This window comes from Schistocerca serialis, chromosome 2 (genome assembly GCF_023864345.2).
Source record: "Schistocerca serialis cubense isolate TAMUIC-IGC-003099 chromosome 2, iqSchSeri2.2, whole genome shotgun sequence".
In the NCBI taxonomy this organism is placed as follows: Eukaryota; Metazoa; Arthropoda; class Insecta; order Orthoptera; family Acrididae; genus Schistocerca; species Schistocerca serialis.
Window position 1 is genome coordinate 1,041,099,545 of NC_064639.1, and position 12,156 is coordinate 1,041,111,700.

General features: G+C 39.7%; 1 protein-coding gene across 2 annotated transcripts in view; it reads left to right on the plus strand.

Annotated features, from left to right (window-relative positions):
* LOC126458462 (transport and Golgi organization protein 11) overlaps window positions 1-11,133 on the plus strand; it is a 46,733-nt gene extending 35,600 nt beyond the window's left edge. For both annotated transcript variants that reach the window (XM_050095534.1, XM_050095533.1), the window contains exon 5: window positions 10,300-11,133. In XM_050095534.1, the coding sequence (XP_049951491.1) occupies window positions 10,300-10,510 (211 nt within the window). In that variant the 3' untranslated portion in view covers window positions 10,511-11,133. The remainder of the gene's footprint in view (window positions 1-10,299) is intronic.
* The last annotated feature ends 1,023 nt before the right edge of the window (window positions 11,134-12,156 follow it).

Below are 12,156 nucleotides of genomic sequence, written 5' to 3' on the forward strand. Positions count from 1 at the left end.
GGTCTGACCGAGGCAGAAATCCAAATGTACCTCCCTGATAGGGGCATCATTACAGTTCATCGGGTGATGGAAAAGGTAGATGCATCCTTAGTGTCCACACGCTCTCTTTTTCTCAATTTTGGTAGAGTGGTGCTGACATAAAAGAACAAAGCAGGCTATCAAGTGATCACAGTCTGACCATACATTCCATACCTGATGTCCTGCTACCAGTGTCTTCGTTACATCCCCACTCAGCCAAATGTGTAACTTGTGATAGGGATGCTCACAAAGGTGGTTGTCCACCTCCATTTTCTCCACTGCATCAATTGCAGTGGTGACGGTGCAGCCTCCTCTTGAGATTGTCTCAGGCATATGCTTTCCATGTTTTTAATGATCATGCTATGATGGCAAACTGCATTTGTTATAAACAGTTGCATACACAGTGTCGTAGCATTCTTTGGAATAGCAAGAAAGCTAGCTGGATTTCATTTACTAGTTCTTTTAACAGTTCCACTCACTCTGCCATCGTGTGGGCCAACTTCTGACAACTCTCTAGGGCAAAGATCCAGTCCCCAATGTCTGGCTTGACCTTAGCAGATGATGTGATAGTGGACCCTATTGCTATCTCCAACTCCGTGGACCACTATTTTATGGAGATTTGGACCTCCACCCACCATACCCTGCCTTCCTCCATCGGAAACAACTGGAGGCGGCTCTAGCAATACCCTTCTCTTCTCAGAGTCGAGAGTGCTACAGTGCTGCCTTCACTATGAGGGAGCTCGTTCATGTTATCACTTCATCCCAATCTTCCGTCTCAGGGTCACAAGATGTTCACATTCAGATTTTGCGAACCTTCTCTTGTGAGCAAGCACTTTCTCCTTCATACGTACAATCGCATCTGGGCGGAGGGCACATTTCCTAGACGTTGGTATGAAGCCACTGTCATACCCATACCTAAGCCCAGTAAGGACAAACACTTTTCTTCTAGTTACCACCCCGTTACCCTCACTAACTATGTTTGCAAGGTGATGGAAAGTATGATTCATGTCTTGTTGGCCCAAGTCTCGCATTTTATTAACCACTGCACATTGTGGATTTTGAGTGTGCCCTTCTGCAGTTGGCCATCTTGTCACTTTGTCAATCCACGTGGTGAATGTTTTTCTGCGGAAATGCCAGATTGTGGCCATGTTTTTAGATTTAGAGAAAGCCTGCGACACCTGCTGGAGGACTGGTATCATCTGTACTCTCTACATGTGGGGCTTTCGAGGCCGTGTGCCCCATTTCATTCAGAAATTTTTAAAAGACCAAATTTTCAAGGTGCATGTGGTTTCTGCGTTGTCGGACACCTTTATCCAGGAAAACGGGGTGCCTTAGGGTTCCATCATGAGCATTGTCCTCTTTGGTATTGCCATTATCCCTATTATTGCCTGTCTCCCATCAGTTATCTCCGGCTCCTTTTTGTTGACAGATTTTGCCATGTGTTGCAGTTCTCCACAGACCTGTCTACTTGAGCGACATCAGCAGCCTTGTTTCGATTGTCTTTACTCATGGAGCATCGAAAATGGCTTTCCCTTTTCCACTGACAAAATCCTTTGTATGAATTTCTGACGGTGCAGTTGGTTTCTTCCACTGTCTTTACATCTTGGGCCTGTTGCTCTTCCAATCATTGAATCTACGAAATTCCTGAGGCTAATACTTGATAGGAAACCTTCTTGGTCCTCCCACGTCTTACCTGGCCACCTGCTGTTTGCAGTCCCTCAATGTCCTATGTGACCTCAGCGGTACTTTCTGGGGAGCGGATCGGACCATCCTCTCCATTTGTAACAGTCCCTTGTCTCTTTGCAACTGGACTATGGGTGTTATGTTTATGCATCTTCACGTCCATCCATCTTACCCTCTCTCAATACAATCCACCATCATGGCATCCATTTGGTCACTGGCTCCTGTTAAACTAGCCCGGTTGAGTGCCTGTATGCAGTCACTGCCGAACTACTGCTGTCGTACCGCCATGATTTATCTCCTCAGCAGATATGTATGCTGTTTGTCTACAATGCCTGGCCACCTATTCTGTGCCTCCTTCTTCAATGACTCCTTTGATCACCAGTATGGGGTGCATGCCTCTTCTGTTACCTCCTGGAGTATGTTTTTGGCTATTGCTCCAGCAGCTTAACTGCATGCTACCTGCCATTTTCCGAATGGGTGTGAAACCCTTCACCACCTTGGCTTCATGCAGCGGCCCATATTCACCTTTGAATTCATTCGCTTCCTGAGGACACTACTCCAACCTCGCTCTGTCACCGTAAGTTTCTCGAGCTTTGCATGGAACTTCGCGATAATACCTTTGGACTGACTGGTGTTGAGTGTGCCTTCATTATTAGTACTGACAGATTTTTGATATCTGCTTCCGGAACACTGCCCAGTATTCACAGTGGAATTCTTCGCCCTGTATAAGGCCACACAGTACATCCGGCGACACAGGCTTTTCAATTGTTTCATCTGTTCATACACTCTCAGTGCCCTGCAGAGCCTGTGCGCGCTGTACACCGTCCATCTCTTAGTGCAACGGGTCCAGGAAAGCTTTCACTTGCTCAGTCTTGATGGAGCTACTGCCATATTTATATGGGTAACTGGTCACGTCGGACTGACGGGAAATGAGGCTGCTGACACTGCTGCGAAGGCTGTAGTCCTCGTTCCTTGACTTGCTAGTTCTTACATTCCCTCTGATCTCATGTGTTGCCATCTGTCAGTAGATGTTGTCACTTTGGCATCCTCACTGGTCTTCCTTTCATGCAAACTAACTCCAGGGATTTAAACCTCTCCCCACCTCCTCCCAACTCTGTTGCTGCGAGGAAATCACTTTATCTACGTTGTGTATTGGGCACAGCCTTTTTACCCATGGCCATTTAAGTGGTGATCCCCCACCACTTTGTGCTCATTGCCCTCACCCTTTGACAGTTTGCCATTTCGTGACAGAATGCCCTTTTTTTAACCACTTACATTCTCATTTATGTTTGCTTTGTGAATTATCAGGAGTTTTAGCAACGAAGCGCAGGCTGTCGACCATTTTACTTTCCATATGTTGTATCAATATGGCGAAGGAGATTTAATCTTTAGTTCAGGACCTCCGTTGTCTCTGTGGCATGGACCTTTCTCCAAGACCCTGTTTTTAGCTATCCTTCCTTCCATTGATTTGGCTTAATGTGTAGCTGGTTTTAACTTCTTTTTCATCTTCATGTTCCACAGTTTTGACACTGGCACTTATGACCCTAGTTATTTTTGCACCCTAAAACAAAGCAAACAGTTCAATAAGGGTTCAATACACTTCATTTTAATAATATAAAGGCATCATTTAGGATCACTAACTAAAAATGGTGGTGCCAAAAATAAGTAGCAAAAAGCACTGTGCATGTCTGATGAAATACTTACCCTTTACATATCAAAGTAATATACCTTCAGAAAATATTGAGTGGATGCCTGTCATTCCTTTGAGAAACATGAAGGTTTTCTGTATCTGTTGTGTCCCAAGAAATAAATATTACGACGTGTTCAAACTCATGAGACACCTAAAACAATAAAGATAGTTTCAGAATTTTGCCCCGTCTTGAATAAATTTTGGTGAAGGCCAATGTTTGCAAGGTACTTTTGTTTACACTTAACAAAAATTCTGATTAGTTACAGTTCCTTTGTTACTGATCTACCTGCATAATTGATTTAATACTAATACACTAAACTAATTTATGTTAGATCTACAACCTGTAAAAAATTACCAGTAAACCTAGGGTAAGTAGGTCTGAGACGAGGGTGCCACCAGAAGCATTGAAACTGCGATAATTGCATAATCTTATGCTATGGAAAATGTCACTGCTGTGGGATTCAGTGTGAACTTAGGTATTAAAATGTGCATTTAGATGGTTGTAGGTTTATAGCTAACATTAATTCCCAGGAAAATGCTTGGCCATAGCTTTTAAGGGTCTGTAGCTAGATTTATACAGTCGATTGGAGCAAACCACCTCTAGTGCAGTTTTTTGTACCCTAGATAATTATGAATAATTGTTAGAGGTGCATGAACATTGTTGCAGCACATGAACCATACAGCACATCAGTTTGTTAATAAGGAGAAAAATATGTGAATAATGAAACGTTACATTTACTTTATGAACATAACAACAACCACTACCACTACTATTACTCCATTGTGCTGTATAGTGCAAAATATTGTTCATTGTTCTCATTACAAATATCTGCTAAGATAGTGTGTTCAGTTGCAATCCGTCATGTAAAAATGATAAAAATATCCATATGATTTTTAAAAAAATTCATTCAGTTTTTAAAAACTTACAAAATAGTAATTTTTTGCCGAGTGTAAACTTTTTGAAACAATTACTTTCTGAAGGAAGGCAAAACAAAATACATTTAGGATACCTCACAGTTGTTCTCTCTACCTCTCTCCATGTCTTCCTCATTTTTGTTGATAGAATTGTAATTGGGAATGGTTAACAATATATTAGAAGGAAATCTGGTAGCCTTTTTTTATTTATGCATCTGCATATTGAAATCTTATTGGAAAAAGTCCCGTAGAACTCTTTAAGGAATCATTCACTTAGCTTTTCTCTCACATAAAGTCATAGGCGCTCGCGTCAGGTCAATTTGACCTGAGAGTCTTTTCTTCTGTACCTAGTCTTTGGCATGGTGAGAAACAGAGGTAGCCAGTCCCACGTAAATTCCATTGTTATATGATTGTGTCTTGAGGTCTGCTGAATACCATTGTCACTGTCATTGTTTTTTTGTGCGTGTTTTGACCCGACTGGACTACCTGTGTCGCTCCAGTGTTCAGTGAAGTAACCCAACACGACCACTTGTGCTGTTGAGTATTTCAGAGAAGCGACCAGACATGAGCGCTTATGCATGATCACTATCATAGTCTTTGATGTGCATCAACTCAGAAGTAAATTTGTTACTTCTTTTCAGGTCAGTTACATGTTTTAGGAAGTGTTCATTGAATACATGGAAGTTTCAATGTTGTTTCTCACGTCATTTCAGAAAATGTCCAAGTTTCTCATAGATGAGGAAATTGTCAGAGCTGTTATGAACTGATGATTAACAGTCTCTATCTGATGGTAGTTCAGAAGATAGAAAGGACGTCATCGAAATAAATTGGCATGATACAGATTCAGATGTAGTTGCCTCTTCAAGTGACAAATCTTTGAATTCATTGCTAGCAATTATTTCAGTATGAATAAAGATGGGCAGACTTAATGGCATACGAAACCAGTTAGTCACAGGGGAAGACACAAAATCCAAGCCAGCTGCTTTAGTGCTAGCTACAGCGGTGAAGACTCCAGCAGAAATCATCTCTCTTTAATTTCATGATAAATTGATGGATGACATTATTATGAACACTAACATGTATATAATGAACATTTGTAGGTAGTTTGATGGATCTTGTGACGCACAAGATAGTCACCGTGTGGAGATGAGTGTCTTTCTAGGTCTCCTGCTACATGCAGCTTCTCATCTCCATTTGAAATACATGTGGGATACGGGTGGACAGTTACTATGCCATATAGAAGATTCCTGTTTGTACTTTGCTGTATTTTCTTAGATGGCAAAAGAATTAGAGATGAGAGGAAAGAGACTAGACAGGTTAGCTGCTGTGCGTGAACTTACCGCACCATTGGAAGGTAAATATCTGAAGAATTCGTGACGATCGGCAGGCAACTAATTCCATTTCATGGACGATATTCCTTCTGACAAAATCTGCCAGAAGAGCCAAAGAAATGCGGCCTAAAGCTTTTTTACATTAGTGGACTCGAGAGTATTTTGTCAAAATGGCCTTTGAAATATATGTAGGCACAAAGCCAGATGGTACTTTCAACAAACCAAACAATTCTTCAAAAATAGTTCAAAGTTTTATTATTCCTTAAGAAGGTACTGGCAGAAATATAACTACTGGCAACTGGTACACTAGCCTGCCACTTGCAAGAATTCTATTGAAAAAAAGGTTGACATTAGTAGGAGTATTATGAGAGAACAAACCAGGTCTTTCCCTACAATTTTTGCCCAATAAACAAAGAACTGTAGCTTCACACCTGTGCAGTTTTACAAAAAAATGTAGCAATGATGTCATATGTTCCAACCATATTGCTATCTGTTGTACTCCTCTCTATGATCCATTATGATGGAAAAATCAATTAAGATAGAGGCCTTTAGAAAAAAACTGGAAGTTATAATGTTTTATAATTATACGAAAGGTGGAGTAGGCATTTGTCATCAGTTATGTTGTAATTACAGTGGTGGAAGAACAAGAAAAAGATGGCTATTAGTAGTGTTTTTGTATTTGGTAAACATACCAGCTCAGAATTCACACATCCTGTACGTATTGAGCCCTGGTAATAAAGTTACAAGCAGTGAATTTCTGAAGAAAGTGCCTGAGGACTTATTAGTGGACTACATTGTCCAAACGATGAACAGTTTGTATAAACATCAGATTCTATGACAAAAAATGAAGCTTTACCTAGCAGAGAGGAATTGGTACCAGCACACAAAGATGTGAACAAGAAGACCAGCTGCCACTACCTAACAAGAGGAGGTGTCACTAGTGCCCAAGTGCAAATGAAAGTAAGCATTCCACAGTGTCTGCAATTTGTTCCAAACATGGATGTAAAAAGCATACTAAAGTGATAACCATACCGTATAAAGATGACAAAGAATGAACATTTTATTCCAGGTAATGTAAAGTATCATATCTCTATCTTAAAAGGTTACTAAAACTACATGAAAATAAAAGATGATCAAAATATCACTGAAATCATCATCATCATCATTTTAAAATGGCATAAAGTGTTAAATAATTATCACATGGTATGATAGAGTATTGTGTGCTCATAGACCCTATGCAACTACTTAAGGGTTAAAAAAAATCTGTGCATATAAGTTAAAATTTGTGACAAGGATCCTCTCGCCAGGAGGATCACCTTTTAACTTAGGGCTTGTTTGATCAAATGGATGCAGATAACACCTTCATGTCCTGACAGTAAGTCGTTTTACACAGTTGTGTATTTTTTCCTTCTAGCATAGCTGATGCTTGTAGTTGACACAACCATTTCTGTGTGTTTTTATCACCATTTTGTTGTCTGTCTTTTAAGCCTATAAGGTTTCTAGGGTAAACTTACAGGGGTGGTCAGTAATACCAGATGGAGGTTAGTCATCTGCCTCACCAGATTCAGGCACCTTGACAGTCTACAGTATTACACAGATGAACTGCCGTATTGCTGACAAATTGATTTTGCAGGACCTGTGAGGATTTAACTTGCACCATGTACCACTATAGTGGTTGAACATCACCGTGGTATTTATAACACCTCTACCCTAAAGGCTGTGACAGTGTAACCAGGGCAACAGCCAAACAGTCCATGTTGGATGTGTACGTCACACCTACATTACAGGATGCTATTTGCTCACCTTGTGTCTCCCGAAGTTGCTGCCCCTCTCGCTGAAGATCAGGCATGGTTGAGGTACTGTTTATGATTTGGCAGTGAAACAGTCCTGGGAAAAATGCAAATCTGCTTTCCAGTAAAGAACATGTAAATTCTTTTTAAGGAGTGTCATTAATTTATTCAGCTTTGAAATCTTTACCACAACACTGTTCAAAATACAGTCATGAAATATTATGCAGTATTCCTTAGGATTGACTGCTATGTAAGTCATGAGCTTAAAACTCATTAAATATGACAGAGGTCACATTTAAATGTTACTGAATCAATAATGATGTTGCATAATAACCAATCTGTGGGGTGAACACACTTCTGCTCAAAATACTATCTATAACAACACACAACCTTGCACTGATGATTGCTCACAGTGGTGGACGTCACTGAAATCAATGTTGGCTGCAGTGGAGTTTCTGTTTCTTAGCTTTTGAGCAATCGGCAGCTGCTACCATATAAGACCATGCTATGATCAACCAATGGAAATGCCGTGTGGCTAGGGCCACTCATCAGGTAGACCGTTCGCCTGGTGCAAGTCTTTGACTTGACGCCACTTCAGTGACTTTTGTGTTGATGGGAATGAATTGATGATGATAAGGACAACACAACACCCAGTCCCTGAGCGGAGAAAATCTCCGACCCAGCCAGGAATTGAACACAGGCCATTAGGTATGACATTCTGTCGCGCTGACCACTCAGCTACCATGGGCGGACATCAAGCAATGAAAAGTTGAGATGCTGGTTCCAAGTGAATAGTCGTGCCTTCATTCATGACCACAATGTAATAGCCAATGTGCTACCCAAGAGTAGGGCTTGACACACATTACACAACATTATAGCCCACCCTGGGCCAATTTGCGATGAATATTAATTGCTCTTATGCTTTCTAAATATGCCCATAATGAAATGAAATGCACCGCTTTTCTTTCGGATTTCCTAGATCATCTATTAATCTTGCTATTAATTGCTATCCAAATTGCTGAGCAAGACAACATATTTAGGTCTTGTAACCTACTTCCTTAGTGGGTGGATTAAATTTCCACCAGATTTTTCCAGTGACTGTTAGACTGGCATCTGCCTTCCCTTCCCCCCCCCCCTCCCTCCCCCCCCCCCCCCCCCCCCTCCCCTCGCCCATTCACATCATCATCATCATGTGCAAAGAGTGTTGTGGAGCTTCCAAAGTTATCCACCACCTTATTTATGTATATTGTGAACTGTAATGTATAACACTCCATGTGATATACCTCAAGTTAAATTTACATCTGATGATTGCTCCCTTTTTAAGAATGTCATGGTAAGTTCTGTTGACTAACAACTACTGAATCCAGTGTTGCAAGCCAGTTTGGAGAATTCCAAGGAAAGGAATTGTGCTCAACCATTACTATGTTGAACAGTTATTCTGTTTAAGCTACTAGTCGCAGACAGTTTTGGATGTGAACATGAGCCTTATTAACATCCCAGCATATCACTTACAAAACTACCATATAATATTAATGGAATTCGAGTTGCAATGTTGGATGCAGCAGGAATTATCATAATTTTCTGAAGGCACAAAATTGTAGGTGCTGTACGGCATGTGGAACGTGACATAGAAGATGTAAGAATTGTTGCTACATATCACTTTTTTTCATTACTGTACTAGAACACTTTTGTTTATCATTAAACTTAAAATTTAGTGGTTCCTGAGAGACCTTTAGTTACTTAATACCAGGCATACGTTAAATCTTGAGACAGTGAATAAAATGAAAGCTGTGGGACTCTAGTGATAATAATATTCTGTAAAGTAGAATTTGAAACTACGTGACACATTAAAACTGTGTTCCATGCAAGACGTAGACCTGATACCATTGGCTCTAGTAGGCAGGTATTCTATCGACTGAGCTATCCAGTCGCAACTTGTGACTTGCCCCCGCAGTATTATTTCTGCCTGTACCTTTTCTCCTGCCTTCCAGTTTTCACAGAAGTTCTCCTGCCTGTCTTGCTGATGGTGGAAAAGGCATTTCTTTGCATTTTTTTCTGCTTTCAGGAATGATAGTCCTGCAAGGTATGTAAGAGAACTGTGAAATTTAGAATGTAGAAGAAGAGTTACTGGCAGAAGCAAAGCCGTGAACACAGTTCGTGAGTCGCGTTTGGATAGTTCAGTCAGTACAATACCTGCTTGTGAAAGGCAAAGGTCCTAGACAGAGTCCTGGTCTGGCACACAGTTTTAACATGCCACGATATTTCAGTTCAGCATACACTCTGCTGCAGAGTGAAAATTCATTCTTGAGAAGTAGTATTGAATTATGAATTTTGGCTTGTGTTACACAATAAGGAAAAATGACTTGCTTCATAGTCAGATGAGTAAAATGCTTAAACCATTTCATATTTTTTCTTTATTTCATCAGACTGGTAAAATGAGTAGACGTGATATCACATGCACAAACCTTTTAAATACGGTTCAGAGGAAGGTTATCCTAGTACGCTTTTTTTCAAAAAAGCCACTGCCAGTTTTCTTTCTAGTTTGAAATTATACTCTGCATGTAATCACCTTCTTGGCAGATAAATAAAAACTAATCTGGGTAATGTAGTTACCAAAGGAGTGAATCTTACTACTGACAAATTTGTAATCCAATATGCAGAATTCACAGTTGTAATGAATACAGGTAGCATTTTGTTAGTAAGTGGATGACATAGCCTAGTTTAAATTATTTTAATGACTTAAAAGTTATTTATTCCAAAATATTTTGATTGTTAACTGATAATTTATTGGAGATAAAAAGTATCCTACTGCATTAAAGTTTGTATTTAAATACAAATACTGAAAAATATGCACAAATAAAATAATTTCCAGGGAGGCCACACCACCAATAGGACCAGCAGAAGGTCTTTCTTACAATGAAGAAATCACCCACTTAAGACGACAAATGGCTAAATTAAATCGTCGTGTCATGGCCATAGAGTTGGATAATATTAAAAGGCAGCAGCGTGAAAAAATTATTTTGGCTTGTGGACTCGCATACATTGTTTTGAAAACATTAATATGGCTAAATCGCTCACAGTAGTAATCTGTAAATAATCTGTTAAAGAATGAAACTGTTCTTGTTAATAAGCTATGTAAATCCAAAGGTGCATTACTTGTAAGGTGGTGTGAATATAGTGTGCTAATGTATCACCAAATAAATATCCATGAGGCTTGTGACAGTTTATGCAAATTAAGGCTGTAATAAAATAGTATTAATTTTTGTAAGCCGTGTTGGTTTCTGTGATTCTGAATAATGACACTAAGCACCTGTGATCAGACTGACTTTGACTCCAAACATTGTCTGCTTATTAATCTGGAAATATAGCTTTTATATTTTTGTGCATTTTAGTTTGCAGTAGTTTTGTTCTTAGAGTTTGAACATTAATGATAAATTTGTGTATTTAGCCTTTCCATGACAAAGCTGAGCTCAGTTGGCTTGGAAAAACACCTTTATGCTTACAAAGAAACACTATTTGTGGATTTCTACATCTGAATACATTGGGCCAAGCCAAAACAGTAGCTCCACAAATAATTATAATGTTTTCTGATATAAAATGTTTTCATTCCATTGTGTATCAGAAATGTGTGTAAATCTTTGTAAATATGAAGTCAATGTCAGTGACAATTGTTGAAAAATAAACTTTTTTATATATTCTAATGCAACATGGCAACTTTTCCTTGCAGAATTTCGTTAATCAAATAATTAAAGAATTTTAAAATTGCCATTGGTCAGTTTAGACTATTAAGTATGGCTGTATTGATGACACCATAAACAGTGACAGTTGTGAAAATACTTCACTTAATATTGTGTGTTGTAGTATTAGATACAGATATCTTTATTACACCACCCACTTTTGTGTGTTTGACCATTAAAAGAATGTGTGAACTATTAATTAGCTTTTAACTTTCCTGTTATGTTCGCAAAACTAATTCATCCTTTCACTGGGTTTCACATACACTGAAGGGACAAAGAAACTGTTATCGGCATGCATATTCAACTACAGAGATATGTAAACAGGCAGAATACGGCACTGCGGTTGACAATGCCTATATAAGACAACAAGTGTCTGACACAGTTGTTGGATCGGTTACTGCTGCTACAATGAAAGATGACCAAGATTTAAATGACTTTGAACATGTTGCTATAGTCAGCACATGAGCAATGGGACGTAGGATCTCCAAGGTAACGATGAAGTGAGGAATTTCCCGTACGACCATTTCACGAGTGTACTGTGAGTATCAGGAATCCGGTAAAACATCAAATCTCCAACATCACTGTGACAGGAAAAAGATCCTGCAAGAATGGGACCAACAACATCTGAAGAGAATCATTCAATGTGACAGAAGTGCAACCCCGCAAATTGCTACAGATTTCAATGCTGGGCCATCAGCAAGTGTCGGTGTGCAAACCATTCAATGAAACATCATTGATATGGGCTTTCAGAGCCAAAGGCCCATTCGTGTACCCTTGATGACTGCACAACACAAAGCTTTGCACCTCGCCTGGGCCCATCAACACCAACATTGAACTGTTGATGACTGGAAACGTGTTGCCTGGTTGGACGAGTCTCGTTTCAGATTTTATCGAGTGGATGGATGTGTACGGGTATGGACACAACCACATGAATCCATGGACCCTGCATGTCAGCAGTGGATTGTTCAAGCAGGTGGAGGCCCTGGAATGGT